The sequence below is a fragment of the Cebus imitator genome, unplaced genomic scaffold, assembly GCF_001604975.1.
Source record: "Cebus imitator isolate Cc_AM_T3 unplaced genomic scaffold, Cebus_imitator-1.0 Scaffold322, whole genome shotgun sequence".
NCBI classification, from domain to species: Eukaryota; Metazoa; Chordata; class Mammalia; order Primates; family Cebidae; genus Cebus; species Cebus imitator.
Genome location: NW_016107637.1, coordinates 1,376,368 through 1,396,065, shown reverse-complemented (window position 1 = coordinate 1,396,065; position 19,698 = coordinate 1,376,368). Strand labels below are relative to the sequence as shown.

The following is a 19,698-nucleotide window of genomic DNA, read 5'->3' as shown; positions in this document are numbered from 1 at the left end:
AAGAAAGGCCTTTGTAAGCTGGTGCTTTGTAAGTCCTAAATATGTGTAAGTAATAATAGCTTATTATTCTCTGAATGGGACCCCAATATATGTTTCATAAAGACCTTCCTTTGTGCTTTGAATACCATATTGATGGGTGGTATGAGTAGCAGGTGGACCACTCTATGGGAAGTACCGTGTTTGTTCAGAGCAGAGTTTGGGTCAGAATTCCCAGTAGATGAACTCCCATGTCCCTTCAGAAGTGTCTGACCAGCCCGCCTGCCTCCCAGCCTCCTTGGCCCCACCCCCTTAGCAGATCTCTCACCAGGATCCTAAGCGATGTGTGTGTTCTTGGGTGCCCTGGCCCTCTTGTTGGTGGGTTCAAACAAGAAAGCCCTGCTGTGTGCACCTGGTAGATGCCCAACAAATAACTTGTAGTGAGCTTCGAAGTGGCAGCCTTGCCTTGCCTTGTAGCTGTGTGGCTCCCACCAGACCTTAGCAGGCCAAAGCCTGGGGTTGCAGGGTGGGGTTATGTCTTGGTCAGAAGCAGGCTGCAGGCTGGTTCTTGGTGGGTCCCTGAACCACCTCTTTGTCCCCTCTGTATTACTTTTGGAGCAGATCATCCAGTCACCATCCTCCAAGAACCTCCTCTGAAAGCATGCCAGGCTCTATTCTAGAAGGCTGCTCACCAGGGTGGAGATGTAATGCCTCTTGGAGGGGCTGATAACTGTGATGCTAGAATTTGAGACATCTAGAATGGCTGTGTTTGGTTCCTAGGGATGTCGGGTACCAGAGATAGTACCCTTCCTGCCCCAGAGACAGAGACGCATGTAGAGAGAGAGAGAGACAGAGAGAGAGACACACGCACGCACGCACGCGCGCGCGCGCGCGCGCGGGCGGAATCCATGGCCTGGTGAGTTCTCCTATTGGAGGCATTAGCATTGCCCTGCCTTGATGCCACTCCCTCTGGTTTGTTCAGAGCCCTAAGAGCTGGGATTGGGGTGAGATGAGGGTCACTGCTGTCTGGTATGAGTGCAGCAAACCTTCCTGGACCTACACCCTAGAGGCTGGGGTTTGAAGGGTAGCAGGGGACCTCAAGGGGCTCATGCAGTGCCTCGTTCACAACCCAGGAGTGTTCTTGAGGGGAACTGATATGAGGCTTCACAGTGGCCAGGGCAGCTGGGGCCGTACAAGGACGTGCCCTGGAATCTCATCCTTTCCTGTGGCTTCGGAGCTCACCCACCGGAACCCTGCCATTTTGCAAATGAGGTACCTGGGGCTCTGAGAAGGAAAGATGTTGGCTTGCTCTTGGTCACCTAGCTAGTTTCTGTCTGAGTTTTCTTTAAGGCCAAGCTATGGGCCTCTCTTGTGTCAGTCTGAAGGATTTGTTAGAGGGGAAGAATCATGGATGTTGAAATCAGGTCGACCCGGGTTTGAATCCCAGGACTGCCATTTCCTGGCCTGCCATGCAACCTCTGGCTGATCAGCTCCCAGGGCTTCAGCGCTCTTCTCTGTGATGCAGGGAAGACCACGCAGGCTACCCTGCTACCGTGTAGGACTGTTGAGAGGATTAGAGGTAAGTACATGAAAGGCCAGGCATTAGGAGGCACCTGTGAGCGCATCAACTGTTACATTCCTCCCATTCCCTTAGGCAGTGCAGGGGAGAAAGAGGGAGGGCCTGGCTGGAGTTGTCACCTCCAGGGGAGTAGAGTCTTGGCTGAGGGCCCTGTCCCTGGCTTCCTGGAACACTGGAGGGACTAGCTACAGGCCCAGCCATTGCTACTCAGTGCCCACCTGGTGGGTAATGGGGTCAGTGTGGGCTTCTCTCCCGTCCGCCTCAGCTGTATCTGGCAGGTGCCCGGGAGTAGCCTTCTAGAGGCTCCAGACAAGGTTCCCCATTGGCAGCACCAGCACCTGAGCAGGATGTAGGCTGGCACCTAGATTTCAAGCAGGGGGACCATCTATACTGTTCCTTGCTTGACAGCTAGGTGTGGAGGGCTGCCCAGATGGACAGCAGCAGACACTCTAAGTGCCCAGCACCTCGTAGCGTCGTTGGGTCCAATTTCCTTTGCTTTGTGACCTACATCATTCTTTATTTGCTAAACCCTCTGAGCAGGCAGCAGTAATAAATCAATTAATGACTCTGATGAATCGTTTAATGGCTGACAAAATAACACTAAAGCCAACAGCTTGCATCTCTCCAGCAGTACCAAAGGACGCTGGTTGACTCGGGGGTGGGGGACGAAACAGAGACTGTTAGCTAAATTAGTGCAATTAGTGCATGCTTTAAAGGCTTAGATGGCATCTGCTCAGCACTGAGCCTGCATGGCACCGTGCGCCGGGTTGGCTGTGCAGACCACGGTGGTCCGCTGCTCGCTGCCTTCCCTCCTGGCCTGAGGAGCTCAAGGACTCCCGGCTGTTCTTTTACACAGAAGAGGTGGTGCCGGGTTTGAATGATGCATGCCTTCCCCAGCACTGGGGGACACGGGTGAACTTGTCAGACTGTGTACACTTTGTCCTGTCACAGCGGAGGAGGAGGTGAGGGAAAGTGACTTGGTCCCCACTAAATTTGATGCTCGCCGAGGAGAGTGTGGGCTCCCATCCTTGAAAGATGTTCTGAGGGCCCTGCCTTTAATGATTTATTTTAAACTTAAAAAAAGTTTCTAGAAGCGGGTGGTTTTCTGTTCTCTGCACACCTCGGTCCTGGCAGGATTAAGTTGTCATTGGAACTAAGCGTGTGCACGGGTCCACGCCAGGGAATTTTCCACTTTGCAGAAGCCACTGCCAGTGTTCTTGTTACGGAGCTGTCACCGGCCTACTATGACATGTTTGTGGTTGTAAGTAGCTCCTTTAAGACAGTGGGAAGTGTGTGTGTGTGTGTGTGTGTGTGTGTGTGTGTGTGTGTGTGTGTGTGTGTATGTGTGTGTGTGTGTTTTGCTAATGGTGTAAACCAGGGCCTGAAGCTCATTTCTCTTTAAGAAGAAAATCGGCGTTGTACAAATACCGAGCTGTTGATCCACTCCACAGTGTTCATCCAGCGGGGGACCTCTAGCCTTTCATCTTCCTTGTCTTGCATGCACATGCCTGGGACCTGCGCCCTGTGCCGTGTGGCCCAGATGGGCGGTGTTTGCTTGTGGAAGAGGGTGCCCTGGCTGGAATCCACTCTCTTACCAGGTACTAATTACTAAATACATGGGGCTCCACCTCTTACCGAATGGGGACCTTTGATCCAGTCCCCAGAAGCAGCCGGGTGCTTCCTGGGATGAATGGGCAGGGCCCGGCAGCGTGGTGGCCTCATACTTCTCAGCCCAGGAAATTCACGTCCTTCTTTTTTTGGGAAATTGTTCTGACTGGGATACCTTTCTTTCATTTTTAAAAAAAGAAATAGTATTTTTCTAAGGTGGCCACTCAGCAGAGGCCCTTCTCAGAAGAGTTGCTTTTCTGTCCAGCGGAGTATCTAGTCGTTGCACAGCTTTCAGCCCCCTCTGTCTCCCCAGCCTGCTGTGGTCGGGGAATCTTTGCCTGGAGCTGTGGCTGCTGGTTGCTGAACGCTTACCTTGGCTGAGCCTGGCTAACAGTCATGTTTAAGTTCCCTGTGCCCCCCACAGAGGGTAGGGGGCTCCCTTCCTTAGCAAATGATGAGGGGGCACAGAAGGTAAAATGAGGTGCCCAAGTACTCGGCCCCTGGTGAATGGAAGGACTGAGCTCTGACCTGTTTGCACGTGACCGCCTTTAAGTGTTGGTTCTGAAACCTGGATCAGAGAAGCTGCGATGTGACCAAGAGCTGGGGCTGCCCATTTCCAGCTGTGTACCCTTGGACAAGTCCCTTCACTCCTCAGAGCGTCTGGTGGTGACTGCGGACGGTGGGGAGGATGGAGGGAGAGACTGGATGAGCCACACCGTGAGCCGGGTCAGAAGGGACTGCTTGGGGACAGTGAGCCCTTGCTCACTGGGTGGCTGGCTCCTCTCCTGTGGGGAAGGGAAAGTGAACAAGCCCCATGCCCACCCCCTACCCTAGAGATGGAGCGGGGGGTAGGGGGCGTCCTGGAGGGATTTGTGCTCTGAGGAGAGGCTGTCAGGAGGCCCTGTGCCCAGGGACGGTTAAAATGACAGCATAATCTCTCACCCCTGTATCACCTCCTGCGTCCTCCAGTCCTGCTGTCCTTTAAGGCCCCGGCTCAAGTGCCATGTCTTCCACAAAGCCTCCCTGATCCCCCTAATCCCTGCTCACAGCGCCTGCCCAGAGCACCTTCCCTGTCCCTCAGTTCTTTGTCACCACAGCTCCTTGCATCCTCCTGGCCTGCAGGGCAGACCCACACCCTGTCATCTGTTCTGGTGAGCACAGCACAGTCTGGCTGGCCCCAGCCCCAGAAGCAAGCGTTTGCTGATACATGCGATGTGTAAAAAGCACTTGTAACCTTTGTATAGCTCGCCCCACCCCTCATCTTGTTTCTTCTTCTCCTCCCAGGGTAATTTGCCGATTACATCCAACAGACTCTTCAGTAGGATCTTGCATTCCTTGACACACATGTGCATGCACGCACGCACGCACACACACACACACACACACACACACCCTTGGTGAATGCCAGCTCATTGAAGTATTTGTCAGAAAGCGCAGAGCTAGAAGGTCAGCCTACTTGGGAAGCATAAAATATAGACAGTCTCAAACACAGGAAGGAATTGTGCTTCTCTTATGTGTTTAATGAAGTATTTTTCCGTAAGAGTCAAAGCACACAGAACTCTTCCTGGGAACTACAGGGGTGGGTGGGACGTGACCATGGTTTTGTATTTTTGAACCCAAGGTGCAAAGTGGAGGCACAGAGGGACTAACATTAGAGCCACTTAGCTACTTGACCTTGAGACAGTCCACCTCTCTGTGCCTCAGTTTCCTTACCGGGAAAACAGAAATGACATCTTCCCAGGGATGCTGGGGAATAAATACTTACCCCTGCACCCCCCACTGATTGATGGGTTCAAAATGAAAAGGCAGTTGCTTCTCCAGCCCTTCCTGTATTCCAGCGCCGTACCCAGGTGGCAGACGTGAGCTGGGACTTAGTAAAAGAAGCTCAGGTATCAGGACCACCTTCATTTGGGTATGATGGTGATGGCCTGGCCATGACAGGTTGAGGCTTTTGTTGTCTACACGCGGCCCTTTTCAGGTTGCTTGCTGAAGAGCTCCTTTGACACCCGCTGTGTCACTGGAGCAGCAGGACCTCAGCTGCCTTGAATGGAGCCCAGGGCTAGGGACAAGAAGGCCTGCTCAGATCACACAGTAGGTGGTTTGCAGCCAGAGCTGGAACCCTGATCTGGGACCCTCAGTCCAGGGCTCTTCTGTCTTAATAATCCCTAGGAAACCCCAGGTGGTGGTGGGTCCTATGGCAATCCCCTCTTAACATGTTTTTTGCCATGTCTAGACTGGAAGCAACGCCAAATTATCACAGCCCACCCTCTGCTGAGGCAGCCCAGAACCTTTTTGTAGCTTGGGGCATCTACTCTTGGACCCAGGGCCACCCATTGGTGTGAGGAGGCTTTTCCATCCCTCCTCCCACACGCTGGCCCCCTGGCTGTTTGAAGGCAGAGATCCTGTGTCACTTGTGTATGTCATCCAAACCTATTTTTAACGTCAGCTGGTTCTGCCTCTTCACGTAGCAACAGCTCTGTTTTCTCCAAGCCGCACAATTAGAGCCCCTGTTCTCCAAAACTGATTCTGTTCTGTGGTCTGCATCTGAAACAAGGAATCCTCTTCCTGGCCCCTTCCCTTCTTTTAACCCCATTTCTGTCCATGTTGGCCTTTCCATTTGGGTGATGACATTCCCTCGGTTGCTTCCATTCCTGCATTTGTATCTTTAGTTTGTTGATGCTGCTGAAATTCCCTTTGGGAACCTGGATTACCCCACAGTTTGCATAGAATTGGAAGCCACCATCTTGCTGAAACCAGCGCTGGCATCCCTCCCCCCCTCCCCAGGCCATTAGACAGGCGTCACTTGGAGGCTTCCTGTCTCACTTGCCCTCTGCATGAAGTCATCACAGGAGTGTCCCAAGCTCCCTTAAGTGACCTCCATTTCCCGCTTAGAACACACGGCTCCACCCCCAGCACATGCCTCGCACCCCTTGGTGTTTTGGGTCCTGGGCCACGCAGCCTGTGTTGAGTTTCAGTCAAGGAAGTCTGCACATGTGGTTGCGCATGTGGCCCCAAGCTGCTGCACGCCAAGGCCTGAGTATTAGGGCAGGGCGAGGAGGGGAGGAGATTTGCAGAACAAAGTACCATTTTGCAGCCTTGTAAATCAGTCAGGAGGGGTTGGCCAACCTGGCAGGAGTCCCACATTTCCCTGTGAGCATTTGTTTTTATTCAGTTTTCCAGGAGCTTCATGTGCCTAGAACTAATTTTAAAGAGAGTCAAAATGAGGCGGCGGTGGGGGGGGGGGGGTGCAGGCTAGTTTGTGAGTGAGGATAGGTGGAGTTCTTGAAATGAGGCCAGAAGATAGCATCTGGCAGGGAATGCCCCTGGACCATTGCTTCTCAAAGGAAAAGCATGAACGCTGTTGCCTGCTCTGAGATACTCCTCTCTCTGGGTGGGATGAGCGGCCTCTGGGAGTGTGGGGACTTGTCAGGTCCACTTGCTCCTGGAGTTTGGGGGTACTCTGGTGCTGTTGGGATTTGTTGAGTGAGCACGAGTATGCCTGGCACAGGGTGAGGTGGGACAGAAGTCCTCCCGCCACCCCATTGTCCAGAGCAGAAAGTTTTATTCCTTAGCCTGGCTTCCAAGGCAGTTCCTCTTGGAAGCACCTCTCTGAGGCCCATGTTTTGAACCCTGTGTCTCCGCCCTGGAGGGTGGAGGGGGGAATGTCCATCTTCTGGGGTGGGACTTGTGGTAAGGTTTTCAGGTATCCTTACACAGTGGGATTGCGGGGGATCTCTGGTTGCTGTGGCATGTGTCTATCTTGTTGAATCGTGGATGGGGCCGAGGCAGGGGGCAGTCCCGGAGCCCCATGGCTGTGTACCCATCCTGGGATCATCAAGAATCCCTATTCCTTAGAGAGAGATCTATGGGATCGGTCCTCCTCGCAAATCTCCCTGGCTGGGAACATGGAACTTCAGGAGGTGCTCTGGGAAAGCCCATCGGGCTTTTGAAGTTGACTATAGGTTTAGAGGAGGCAGCTGGCTGGAATGGGCCACATCACCCTGTTCAAGGCCTGTTTTCTGTTTAGAAAAGAATTTAAATGCAAGTTAACCAAACTGCCTGGCTGGTTTGAGTTGGCTTTCTTGAGTCCAGAAAGTGGATAACCTAGGCGGTTAGAACCCAAATGTTAGCCACTGTTATCTGTGGGCTCAGATGACAGGTCTCTGGGTAGTTTTGAATCTTTGATCACAAAACAGTCTATAATGAATAGAGAAGAGTTAAAACCCGGGTCCCTTGGAAAGAGGATTGCCGTCCTCTTCATGGAAGAGCTGCTGTTTCCAGTTCTGGCTCCCCTAAGTGTGTGGACTGAGCTGGGGAGAACAGCTTGGAAAAAGAGCCTTACCGGTCATCTCCTCTAACCCCATCATTGGATACATGGGGAAATTGATTCCCAGAATGAGAAAGGGGTCTGTCTATAGGGGCTCCCAGCTAGGAGATCTCTAGCTTCTGAATCCAATGTTCTTTTCTGTTGTCCTCCATGGGGGACTTCTAGCCTGTACACCCACCGCAGCCCTGGCACACTCGCTGGAGGCCTCAGTGAATGTCAGGGGTTTTCAGGGGTTTTGGTTTTGTGATGTTAGAGAAAACTCAGGAGACGCTTTTCTGAGTGCCTTAATGGAGCTCTAGCTCCAAGTTGGAAACCACAGGGAGAGGCCGATTCCTAGCAGTCTGGAAAGGCCTGGTTCCGGACGGTCAGCTTTGAGCAGGTCTTTGAATAATACACATAGTAATCATTTATTGAACACCTGCTGTATGCCTCATGTTGTGCTGGTCTCAAAAGTCAGGTGAAACAGCCCCTGCTGAAACTGAGCTGCAGGAGGGTCAGGGCGGGGAGGGTATCTTGGTGTAGATTTTGTGAGCAAGTTATTTCTGAGCTTTTCCTAACTTTTAACTCTTTTGTTTCCATATACTATCAGTTGCTGCTTTTTGTTTTCTTCTTCATACTTTTCTGCCCTTTTTAAAAGTTTTTTTGTTATGAGCACATGATTGCTTTATAATCAAAGGGGAACAGCAATAACTATCGAAATTCAGGGCACATATTTAAGCACTGCAGGACAACTTAATTTTGCTGCTGGAGAAACTTTGAATGATAAAAGCGTCTCCTCAGCTTCCTGCCCCTTAGTCACTGGTAACATGGTCTTGGTTTTTGTTCTCTGTCACTGGAGAACAGCAAAACTCCATCTTCCACCCCCACATTTCAGAGAATTGAAATGTGCATTTACTAGAACCACGGTCACCCTGGCTATTGCATCAAAAAACCGTGGCCCACCCACTACTTCCAGTTCCTAGAACCATTGACTCACTCCTGATCTCATAGGAAAATGACATCTTAGAGTGAAGGAGCCTCACAAATAAGGCAGCGGATCACTCGCAGGTTTACGTTTTTATTTAAATAAGTTTGTTAGGCCAGACACGATGGTTCACACCTGTAAAGCCAGCACTTTGGGGGGGCCGAGGTGGCAGGATTGCTTGAGGCCAAGAGTTCAAGACCAGCCTGGGCAACATGCGAGACCCCCCCCACCCCCCACCCCCAAATTTTTTTCAATTAGCTGGGTATGATGGTGTGCATATGTATTCTCAGCAACCTGAGAGGCTGAGTCAGGAGGATCCTTTGAGTCCAGGAGTTTGGGGCCACAGTAAGCCATAATCAGGCCATTGTACTTCAGCCTGGGGACCAGATCTCTAATAACAATAATTTTTAAGTGGTTTTTAAAAATTATTTTTAAATTATAACTTACCCTTATTCTATATTCTCAATATATAAAAAGTCAAATACCCAAATAGCAGAAGACATGAATGGTTTGCCATAAAATTAGATCTGCAAGTGGTTAATGCAAACCATTTCAAAAGATAATGACCTAAGAGGTAAGTCAAAATACCAGATACCAAAGGGATGCTAACTGCCAGATTAGCAGACACTGAGATGTAATGCCTGTTATTGCATTGGCTAATAGGCTGAGTGTGGTAGCTCATGTGTGTAATTCCAGCACTTTGGGAAGCTGAGGTCGGAGGATCACATGAAACTAGCCTGGGAACACAGTGAGACCCCATCTCTAAAAAAGCAAAACAAAGTGGTTAAATAATGGTACATAAGAAGGATGAAATTCTTAAATATAACACCAGTCTCTGAAAGAACTTGAAGAAAATGTAGGTGAGTGTTTACCTCACCCCATTTTTTTAAAAAAAGTTTTTTGCTCTTGCTGAGGAGTAATTCTTGACAGTTAATCACAAAAAGTTGCCATTTTCGCAGAACCACTGACCACAGAGAAACAGTAATGCAGCCAGCAGTAACACAGCTAATGGATAAGCTGGCGATTCCCCCACGAGGCCCTAACTCAGATAGTGCTGGGGCAGCGGTGAGGCAGGGGCCTGGTAGGGGCCTGTGACCTCAGTCCTGGGGAATGGGGAGACCTATAATCCTAATTTTGGGAGATGCTTGCAACTTGTAAACACATTACAGGATGGTTGGCAGGATATCTCTTGCAGAGAGGGCTGTTTTTCTGTAGGCAAGAATCATTTTGAAAAGTAACATGCGGCTTGCCCATTCTCATTACCTGGCGTCTGCTCAGCACCCACAGTATGCCCTGTACTTCTTTGTTTCTAGATTCACAGAGCTGTCCCAGCTTACAAAACACAGCCTATTCTGTCACTTAATCTCCCCCACAACCCTGGGGAGGAGGTGGGACCACAGCTATCTCATTGTTTACAGGAAGCAAATTCAGAAAGTCCAAGTGGCTTGCCTACAGTCATCCCACTTACTAGTAGAGGTGACAGTGCTGAAAACCAGGTACATTTGCTCCCAGGTCTGTTTGTTCATTTCAATGCATACGGTGTATTAGTGGGATTCGCACATTACCCCATTTCCTTCCATCAAAGTTGGAAGTTAGAGGTTCTGGTTGTGGTTTTTTTTTTTTTTTTTTTTTTTTCCAAGACAGAGTTTTGCTTTTATCGTCCAGGCTGGATTGCAGTGGCACGATCTCGGCTCACTGCAACCTTCACCTCCTGAGTTCAAGCGAATTCTTCTGCCTCAGCCTCCCGAGTAACTGGGATTACAGGCGCCCACCACCACGCTCAGCTAATTTTTGTATTTTTAGTAGAGATGGGGTTTTACCATGTTGGCCAGGGTGGTCTCATACTCCTGACCTCAGGCGATCCACCTGCCTTGGCCTCCCAAAGTGTTGGGATTACAGGCGTGAGCAACTGTGCCTGGCCTCTAGTTCCTATTTTACTGCTGATGAAAGGAAAGAGAAGTGGCTTCTTGAAGGTGGTGATGGAGGCTGTGTTTCTAAGAGGAAAAGAGGCGCTCTGTTTCCTGACCCCAAGGGGCTCATTCCTCTTCCAGAGAATCAGTCAGAACCCTGGAAGATGATTGATGACCAAGTGTCACTTTTTCGGTCATAGTGGGGTTTGGGGAGCACCAAGGTTGGAGGTGGGCTTCCTGTGGGAGGAGACCCTGGAGGTTTAGAATCAGTGGAGAAGAGCAGGGCCCGGTTCCACATAGGACTCTCAGACACCTGTGGCTTCCTCAGGGCTGGGGCCCAGGCATCTCAGCCTCACCCCTGCCTGTATGACACACCGACCACCTGAGCAGGTCGCACACAGATCCTTTGGAAGGAGGCCAGGCTGGGAGAGCGATGTCTGCTCACCCCTGGGAGGCATTTGTTCAGGCACATACATATACCAGGTAAATGCTGCCAGAATAGCAGTATTTAAAGAGAAAAGGAATGACGGTCCCCCAGCTTGGTGAGCCTTCCCGCCCCCATGAGACACCGTAGGACCCCGCAGGGCCAAGAAAGCACTCTGCCCTCTGTCCCCGACTCCAGCAGTGTTTCCCAGTTGGTCTGTTCTTATTCATTGAGTCATGGATATTTATTGATCTTTTGCTCTATATGACATGCCAGCCACTTGGAGAGGGTGCATCAATTTATAAATCACCTGTCTGCCAAGAGCAGACACGGCCTGGGGCCATATAATGCCAGGAGCAGCCACTGCACATTGGCCGTGCTCCCCTGTCCTGCGCCTCTGCTCTGTACTGTAGGAAGTACCTTTGGTGCTTCGTCTCGGGCTGTCGTTGCAGCCTCCCTGAATGGTAGACATCACTCCCCCATTTCATTTATTTTATTTATTGTTATTTGAGATAGAGCTGAACCCTTTGGGCTCAAGTGATCCTCCCACTTCAACCTCCTGAGTAACTGGAACTACAGGAGCCTGCCACTGCGCCCAGCTAATTTTTTATTTTTTGTAGAGACAGGGTCTTCTCCCTTTGTTGCCCAGGCTGGTCTCAATCTCCCGGGCTCAAGCAGTTCTCCTGCCTTGACTTCCCTGAGTGCTGGGATTTCAGGTGTGAGCCACCACACCCGGCCCTCCAATTTTAGAGATGAGGAAAAGGAGGCTTGGAATTGGTTGCTTGCTCAGTGGGGGGGGCACACCTGGGAATTGAGTCCAGGCCTGAGTTTACAAGCCCTACCTGTGTCCTGTCCGTGGGTACGTGACGCTTCCCCGGGATGCTAGGAGGGCTTTACGTAGAAAGTGGTCTTCGAGGAAGGTCCACGGGGAATGTGGGCAGACGGGGAGAGCCCAGGCCAGGGGTCAGAACTCTGTGTCTCTGGTTGCGGGTGTGGCCACTAACCCTCCTCCTTGTCTCCACAGAGTGCAGCAGCTGCCCCGAGCCCTGTGCTTGGCAACATTCCCCCCAATGATGGGATGCCGGGAGGCCCCATCCCACCAGGTTTCTTTCAGGTAAGTGTGGGGCCCGGGGGTCTTGTACTCCACCTTGTATTCCGGGCCGAGGCCCTGGGCAGGTGGGAGGGCAGGAGAGAAGTAAGTAGCTCAGTTTGCCATGGTCTAAATACAGTTGCTTTAAGCTGGTTCAAATCCTTCCCTTCCCCATGACTTTCTCCAGTCCTTCTAAAAGCTGAGAGGGAGAAAAGAGATGGGAAAGCAGACGCCTCCCGCATTGCCTGCACTTCTGCTGGAGTTTGCTTTCTTCATGCCAGCTTCGTAGGCGCGACACAGTCTGCCCCTGGCTGGGGAGGCAGTAGGGGCTGCTTCCAAGCCAGTGTGGGGCTTTCTTTTAACAAAAGCCTTTAAAAAATATTAGTAAATCGTTCTTTGTTTCTGTTTTGTTGCTGCTGCTGTTGTCATTGTTTACTTTGCCTGTTCAAACTACAAACCTTAGGCGTAATCTAAAAAAAAAAAACAAAAAAACCCACCATCCCAGCAGGTCTCAGAATCCTTTCCCTCTGGTTAACCACTTGATTTTTTCCTAGTGTGATCACAGACAGCATCCCACAAGCATCTGTGCCTGTGCTCTGCCCGCCACAGGCAGGAACAGATCCCACGTGGGTCGAGAGCCTGGCCTTCTCCAAGAGACACCTTGTTCGGCTTTTTCTGGGGTGTGTGTGAAATGGGACTTTCTGTTTTGCCAGGTTGGGTGCGGCTACCTCCCTCTCCGAGCCGCCTCCTCTGTCTCTACCTTCTCCCCGGCGGTTCATGTGATTTAAGCCAACGTGAGACCGGGAAATGGCATGTTAGAGGGGTACAGCATTCAGGGCTGAAACTTTCATGATGACACTCTCGATCATAACATGGCTCATTCTTTCAAGCCTGTCTGCAGCTGAGTTTGAGAATCCGCCCAAGTTCCCCACAGCTTTTGAAAGATTGGCACTCCCAGATAAGAATGTGGAAAGAGCTGTTGTGTGGAAAAGGAGGCGGAAGCTTCCTCTGTGCAGCCCTAGAATTCAGAACTGGGACCAGTGAAAGTCCAAGGACACTTTTGCTTGGTATAGGCCAGAATTTAGCACCCCCGCTCATCCCACATCAAGGCAGGAGGCTCTCTGGCCCTAGGTGCACCTGCTCAAAGACCTGACAGACATCTCCTAGGGTTGTTAAAGGGGTTTCCCTCTGGGCGGGAGATGACCTGGAAGATGATTCTACTTGGCAAGATTTTGTATTTTGGTTGGTGTTAACTCCTGAGGGAAGAGGGCTGGGACTTGCTGCTCACCAGTTAAGAAGAATGGCAGTGAAATTCAGGCATTCCCTGAAAACAGAAGTGGTAGGCCACCTACTGTGATGGTGGGAGGAAAGAGAGGGACGCAGGTTGGCCATCCGGAGCATTGGATGGCCACATGCAGATCTGTATGCATTCCCAGCACACTGCCAAAACTGGGACCTTGTCCAAGGGACAGAGATGAGTGTAGTCTCAGAAATAGGTGTGTGAGCTCCAGGCTGGACCAGACCAGGCATTGCCAGGTCTTAGCTTGGGGCAAGGCTGCAGACATATTGAAGATGGATTGAGAGTTAGACCTTAAAATACTGGCAACCCATGGACCCAAGAAAGGCAGGAGCCAGACGGGCTCCTAGTTGGACCAGATCAGGCACTGCCAGGGTCTCAGCTTTGGGGCAAGGCCGCAGACATATTGAAGATGGGTTGAGAGTTAGACCTTAAAATACTGGCAACCCATGGGCCCAAAAAGGCAGGAGACAGAGGGGCTGCTGTCCTTTCCCTAGGGAGGAAATCCACAGGGCCAGTGTGTGAGAGGCTCGTCCTCACCAAGGAGGGTATCTTCCTGGCCACTGCAGACGGTGTCCCGCACCCATCAACGGGCCTTTCCCACTGGCATTCTGTCCAGTTGGGAATTCTTTGTAGGCTCACTTGCCACGGATGCTCTTGAAACAGTGTGGCTTCCCTGTCTGGTGGACATAGCCCACCCAGGTACCATGCTTCATCTGTGCACATCCTGATTGAGGCTGCTTGCTGGCAATCTGGGTGTTCAGTGCAGATTAGACCACTGTGGTAGAAAGAGTTAGGCAATAGCCAGTTGTATGTTTTAAAAATAGGCCATTGACTTCTATTTTGGCCTGAGTCTAGGACAAGGCTCAGTTCTGCCTGATATGTGGGCAGCTCCCAACTTCCTGCTTTGGTATAATTGTCCATGGCTAAGGCCTAATTCCAGGCATACTTACTGGGCCCTCCCCTGTGACGTTTGGGGTATATGGTCAGAAAGCCAAGACTGATTCCTGTCGTTATTTAGCCATTACTAGCCACCATCAAACAGAGGTAACTTTTGGACCTTCTTGACTTGAGGCCACCTCTGTTTTCTGGGCATGGTGAGCCATCAAGGGCTGATGGGGTCATACAGCAGAGAGCAGTGTCTTGGCCTGTCTACTTCCTCGGTGATGTTGGGTGATTCCTTTCTCCCACTTCCCGGCATCATTTCCCCATCAGTCAGATGCAGGAGGGGTAGGCTTGGCCAGGTACCTGGCCTGGTTCTTCCTGGCCATGATGCTGAACCACTCAGGCTGGGTCGCTGCCAAGGGGAAAGGGTATCTCTCTGGAAGGAGGTACTGGCTGCCCATTTCCGGAGTAGGCCTGCTTACAACAGGAATATTAGCTATTGATTGCCGGCCCTGCCCCTCACTAGTATTGCAGGCGGCCACTCTGATATTAGAAGGGAAATAGAGATGGTATCGAGAATTTTATCTGCTGGCAACAATTGCACTCCTTCCCCTGCTTGGCCGAGGCCTGGGTAGGAAGCTCTGCTGCAGGAAGGCTTTGCACCAGGGAGTTGGCTCGGGATGGCTGAGCCAGCCTTGGCAGCCCCTGGCCTAGGGTAACCAGCCCAGTTTTCAGATCAGGACTTCACCCCCAGCTGGTCCTAAATGTAGAAACCAGCAGGCCTCCAGGGTTGGGTGGGAGGGAGCAGCTGTCCACCTCCATCCCGGCCGCCCAGTAAGCAACACGGGGCCTTGCTTCTGACTGCCAGGCTTTAAGGCCACGCCTGGGGTCACAAGTTTTGGCCATCCACACATCAGGGTCTGCCATCAGCTTTTACTTCTTCCATGTCCAGGTTTCCAAGGCGCGGGCAGTACCTGTCGTGGTCCTGTGGCACGAGATGTCTCTGGTAGCCAGTTAAGGGCTAGCAGGGAGGTGGCTTGGAAACTGACCTGATGACACCTCACTGTTGAGGAATAGTGTGGGGTTCTTGGGGTCTTGGTAGAATTTAGCAAGGGCATTCTACTTCTGAATTTCTTGTTTAAAAAAAAGACTGCCCCAACATTGGCATCCCTAGCACGTGACGTGTACTAAGGACACAGTAAATGTTTGAACTGAGCTTATTTTATTGCTCATGTTATAGGAGAGGAGCCCAGTCAGCCCCAGAGCGCTAGATCCGACATTCTGATCAGGGAGGGTCTAACAGGAAGTCGGCTTGGGAGTTCAGGAGTGGCATCCTGGTGTTTTACAGCAGGGAAGGACAAAGAGGGCTTGGCTGCTTACTTGCTGAGTGACCTTGGGCAAGTTGCTCCCCATCTCTGGACTCCAGTTTTTTACCAGTAGATGGAGCAGGCTGGACCAGATGGTCTCTGAGGGGCCCTTCCAGCTTTGATTTTCTGCTTTGGATCCAGATGGACTTTACATAATCAAGCAGTGGCTTTTTTTTTTTTTTTTTCCACGCAGCTTAGCTGGGTTGGGCTGCACATCTGGCAAACCCAGCTTGGCTTTGGCCAGCCCCACTGATCTGGGTGGGTCCCCTAGCTCCTTGGTCCTTAAGGGGGGCACTGTCCAATAAGAATTCCTAAGTTCCTTGGCTCTAAGGTGGTCCTAAGGAGGGTACTGTCCATTAAGAGTTTCTGAGTCCAAAACAGGAATCACAAGAGGGCAGAGGTTGTGGAGAACTGAGCATTGGGTACAGGCTGTTTTTATTCTTGTTTTGTTTTTGAATTCCAATAATTGTTTTCAGTTACATAGTGTTTTAAACATGCAGCTTACTTTCATTTTCATCACAGTGTTTCTGCAGAGAAGGCGTGCATACTGGGAAAATGAGACTCAGAAAGGTGACTTGCCCAGAGTTGACCAGGGGCTGTAATCAGAGTCTAAACCCAGGTTTCCTGGTTCCTCATGGAGTGCTCTTCCACAAACACTCCAGAGTCCGAATGTAGATTACTCATCTGATTGGATGGAGGAAGCAGGGAGAGTAGAGAACTAGAGAAAAGAAGGGAGAGACCAAAGGAGACAGAGAAACCATAACTCTAATCTAAAGAAGTAGCAAGTAAGTTTCCATTCATTCATATGCCAGCTCTGCTTGATGCGTGGTGGCTGCGCAGGACACCGTGAGAATGATTCTGAAGCTATGTGTCTAGGCTCAACAGTGACTGGCAATGTCTACCATGAGCGTAAACGTGTCAGTGGTGGTACACATCCTATTTGCCATCCCTGATCTAATTCAAGCTTCCATTTATAGATGGGGAAATGAAATCACAGAAGGAGAAAGGATTGTGGTTATGACAGTCATTGGCCGTCTCTGATATGCAAGGCATGGGGCTTGGCTCCAGCCTCGAAGTGAATCAGCTGAGTATAGCCTGCCCACAGGAGCAGCCAGCCTAGCAGAGAGACGGACAGGTAACCCAGGCCTGGTAGCAGGACAGAGGGGAGACCTGCCTGCCTGCCAAGATGAGAGATCAGGAAGGGGTTCCTGGAGGCAGTGCAGCCCTGGTCGAGATGGTGTCTAGAATGAGGTGGTTGACAGGTACTCAGTGGGAGATGAGGCTGGAGAGGTTGCCGGGCAGTTGTTGAAGTTGTTGAAGGACGTTGTTGGGTGTGGGCTTGATCCGGTAGGCAGTGGGAAGCCAGGGCAGCACCCTGGGCTGGATAATGTCTTGACCAGATCTGTGTTCCAAAACAGTTCCTCTGCAATTGCTCCAGTGGCTTTGTGGTGATGGGGACTTGGGCATTGCAGCCAGTGCTCGGAAAGGAGCTGACCACCTTTTTTTTTTTTTTGAGACAGGGTCTTACTCTGTCACCCAAGCTGGAGTGCAGTGGTGATCTCGGCTCACTGCTACCTCCACCTCCTGGGTTCAAGCAATTCTCCTGCCTCAGCCTCCTGAGTAGCTGAGATTGCAGGCACCCACTACCACGCCCAGCTAATTTTTGTATTTTTAGTAGAGATGGGAGTTTCGCCATGTTGGCCGGGCTGGTCTTGAACTCCTGACCTGAAGTGATCCACCCACCCCAGCCTCCTTAAATGCTGGGATTATAGGCATGAGCCACTGTGCCCCACCAGAAAGTAGCTGACCATCTTGATGATGGATGCTGTGTGACAGAGCGCCAGCAGAGGCCACAGGGTTAAAGACTCTGAGTGCCTTCTCTGGAAAAGACAGTCCTGGAGGAGGGGTCCCAGCTCCTGTTGCCAAAAGCTTAGCCCATCCTGCTTTGAACATCTAGATACCTTCCACCTTGGTGAAGGGTAATAGGGAGTATTTGACACTTTCCAATGAGTCCTTTCCAATGAGTCCTCATTCCTGCTGGCCAGGCCCACCAGCCTTAGAAAGATGTTGAGGTCCCTAGAGAACCCTTCCCATTGGTTATGGGGAGAGGACGAGAAAGAGCAAACAATTTGTGTAGCCCAAGAGCCAGAGACATGACCCAGAAAACAAGAGGGGAGAGAGACATGCGTGACCCGAAAGCTTTCCTCATCTGCTGCAGAAGTAGCTGGGGTTTCTCTGGGAGAAGGGCAGCCTCCCGAGAGCTCTGATGACTGAGTTGAAGTATTTTAAGTTCTGCGATGGAGAGCCTCTCAGGTACTCAGACCTGCCTCTGTGAGCCCTCAGCCCCAGATCCCAAGTCCTTGAGAGAAAAGAAAAGGGAGGGCAATTTGGATCATTGTGGAAGACACTTCTGTCATGTGCCAAATTAATGGTGAAGTGGTGAGCTGCTCAACAGCGGTGGGTAACTAAGCAGAGGCAGGATGCCCAGTGGAGAGCCTTGGGTGCTGTGAGCTGTGGGGTGGGTGATGTGTTCCCAGGGAGGGTCAAAGCCCAGTAAATGAGGACATACCCCTGGGAGCAACTGGGGCAGTTCCCAAAAGCTGGGCCAAATGCTGTCTGTTTCCTGCCCTGCTCTCCAGCGGGAAGCAGGAGCCAGCAGAGGGAGCGGACATTCCCCCTGCCAGAAAGCTGCTGCGGCAGGAAAGGCCTCTCTGTGCTGATGAGGACAAGTTTGGGACAAGGGGAGACTTGGGAAGAATTAAACCACCTTGTTTGCTTTTGGTTTCCAAAGCCTTTTACTGGTGGAAGCTTGGTGGCGGGGGCTGGGGTCCCAACCTACCTGACATAATGGTGAGTTGAAGGCAGGGCAGGGGAAGGAGCTGAGCTCTGATCATGTGAGCCAGTCTTGCTTGGTTGTCCCTCAGCCCCTTGGTCAGACATGGTGTCTAAGGGCAGGGGACCGGTCAGTCACCCAAGAGGCAGCCACAGACCCTGCCCTCAAGGGGCTCTTAGTCTGGTGGAGGGGGCAGGGAGTAACTGTGTGCCACGCTGGAGAGGTTGACAGGAAGAATGCCATGGGGGCAGGTATAGGGAGCAGCCAGCCTGGCTTATCTGAGGAAGCCTCCCCGAAGTACTGACATTTGGGTTGAGGAGGAGGAGGCAGTTGACAGTGAATGGGGTGGGGAAGCGTGCCAGGCGAGAGGGAGCCTGTGCAGGATGTGATGTGACGGGGCAAGTTTGGGGTGGCAGGGGCTTGGACAGCAGGCTAGGGTGTGGGGATGGAGCCAAGATAGACACAGGGAGGACATAAAGTCAGGGGGAGCCATGGAAGGTTCCTAATAAGGGGAGCAATGTGATCCCAGGAAGAGGTTCCATGGCTCTTGGCAGGCTGGCCAGTGTGGAGTCCAGCTGCGGTCCTCTTTGGAGGTGGCTGTGGCCCGAGCAGGAGTGGTTGCTGAGTGAGACTGAGGGCAGCTTCCCTGCCGGTGATTGGTGGCCTCTGGTGATGCTGGAGCCTAAAGGAGGCCTGGCTTGTGGCCTGCACAGGTCGGGGGCAGGAGGCAGGTATGGACCCTTTACCTGGGGCTGCACAGGCTAGGCTTCCTGCCCACCCCAGCCAGTGTTCTGAGGCCTGAGAGTGGAACTGTCTGATGCCCTCTTATGTTAATAGTTGCTGGTGGAAGCATTCTCCAGGCTAGAAAAGCTGTCCCCTGCTTGATGCTGTGATTTCATTTGACCCTATGAAGTAGTCCTAAGAACCAACAGCATTCCCAGTGTATACACGAGAAACTGAGGCTCCAATTGGCCAGTTGCTCAGGAAGACAGGCCTGGGTGGGGTGGGGGGATCCGAAGCTTCTTGATAACTGTTTGTCTGTTGGGGAGTAAAACCCCCTCCTCATTCTGGGCCTCGCCTGGCCCTGTCTGCTTCCCTGCAGGTGGGGGGAGTCTGATAGATGCAGCCTCTCACTGGGGAGGAGGACAGAGGTGCTGTGTCAGGGGTGGACGTGTTCGCTCCACCCCCTCCAGCTCCTCCGCCCTGCTGTCCGCCTCCAGACTGACAGAAGGCAGGGTCACCCCTGCTGAGAAGGATTAGAGAGGAGGCGGGGCGCCCCAACTGCTGGGCTCTAGGCCACAGTTGGAGGTGGGGAGCCACTGCTCTCCCCACCCCCAGGCCCCACCTGTTCCAAACTGACTTGGCTCTGGGAGCGGCAGCTCCTCCTTTGCTTGCTGTGCTACAGCCCACCTGAAGCCCCCTGCTCTAGGAGTGGGAC

At 51.8% G+C, this 19,698-nt stretch overlaps 1 protein-coding gene across 4 annotated transcripts in view; it reads left to right on the top strand.

Annotated features, from left to right (window-relative positions):
- SSBP3 (single stranded DNA binding protein 3) overlaps nt 1-19,698 on the top strand; it is a 181,453-nt gene that overhangs the window by 116,359 nt on the left and 45,396 nt on the right. For all 4 annotated transcript variants that reach the window (XM_017504452.1, XM_017504455.2, XM_017504453.2 and 1 more), the window contains exon 5: nt 11,813-11,902. In XM_017504452.1, the coding sequence (XP_017359941.1) occupies nt 11,813-11,902 (90 nt within the window). The remainder of the gene's footprint in view (nt 1-11,812; nt 11,903-19,698) is intronic.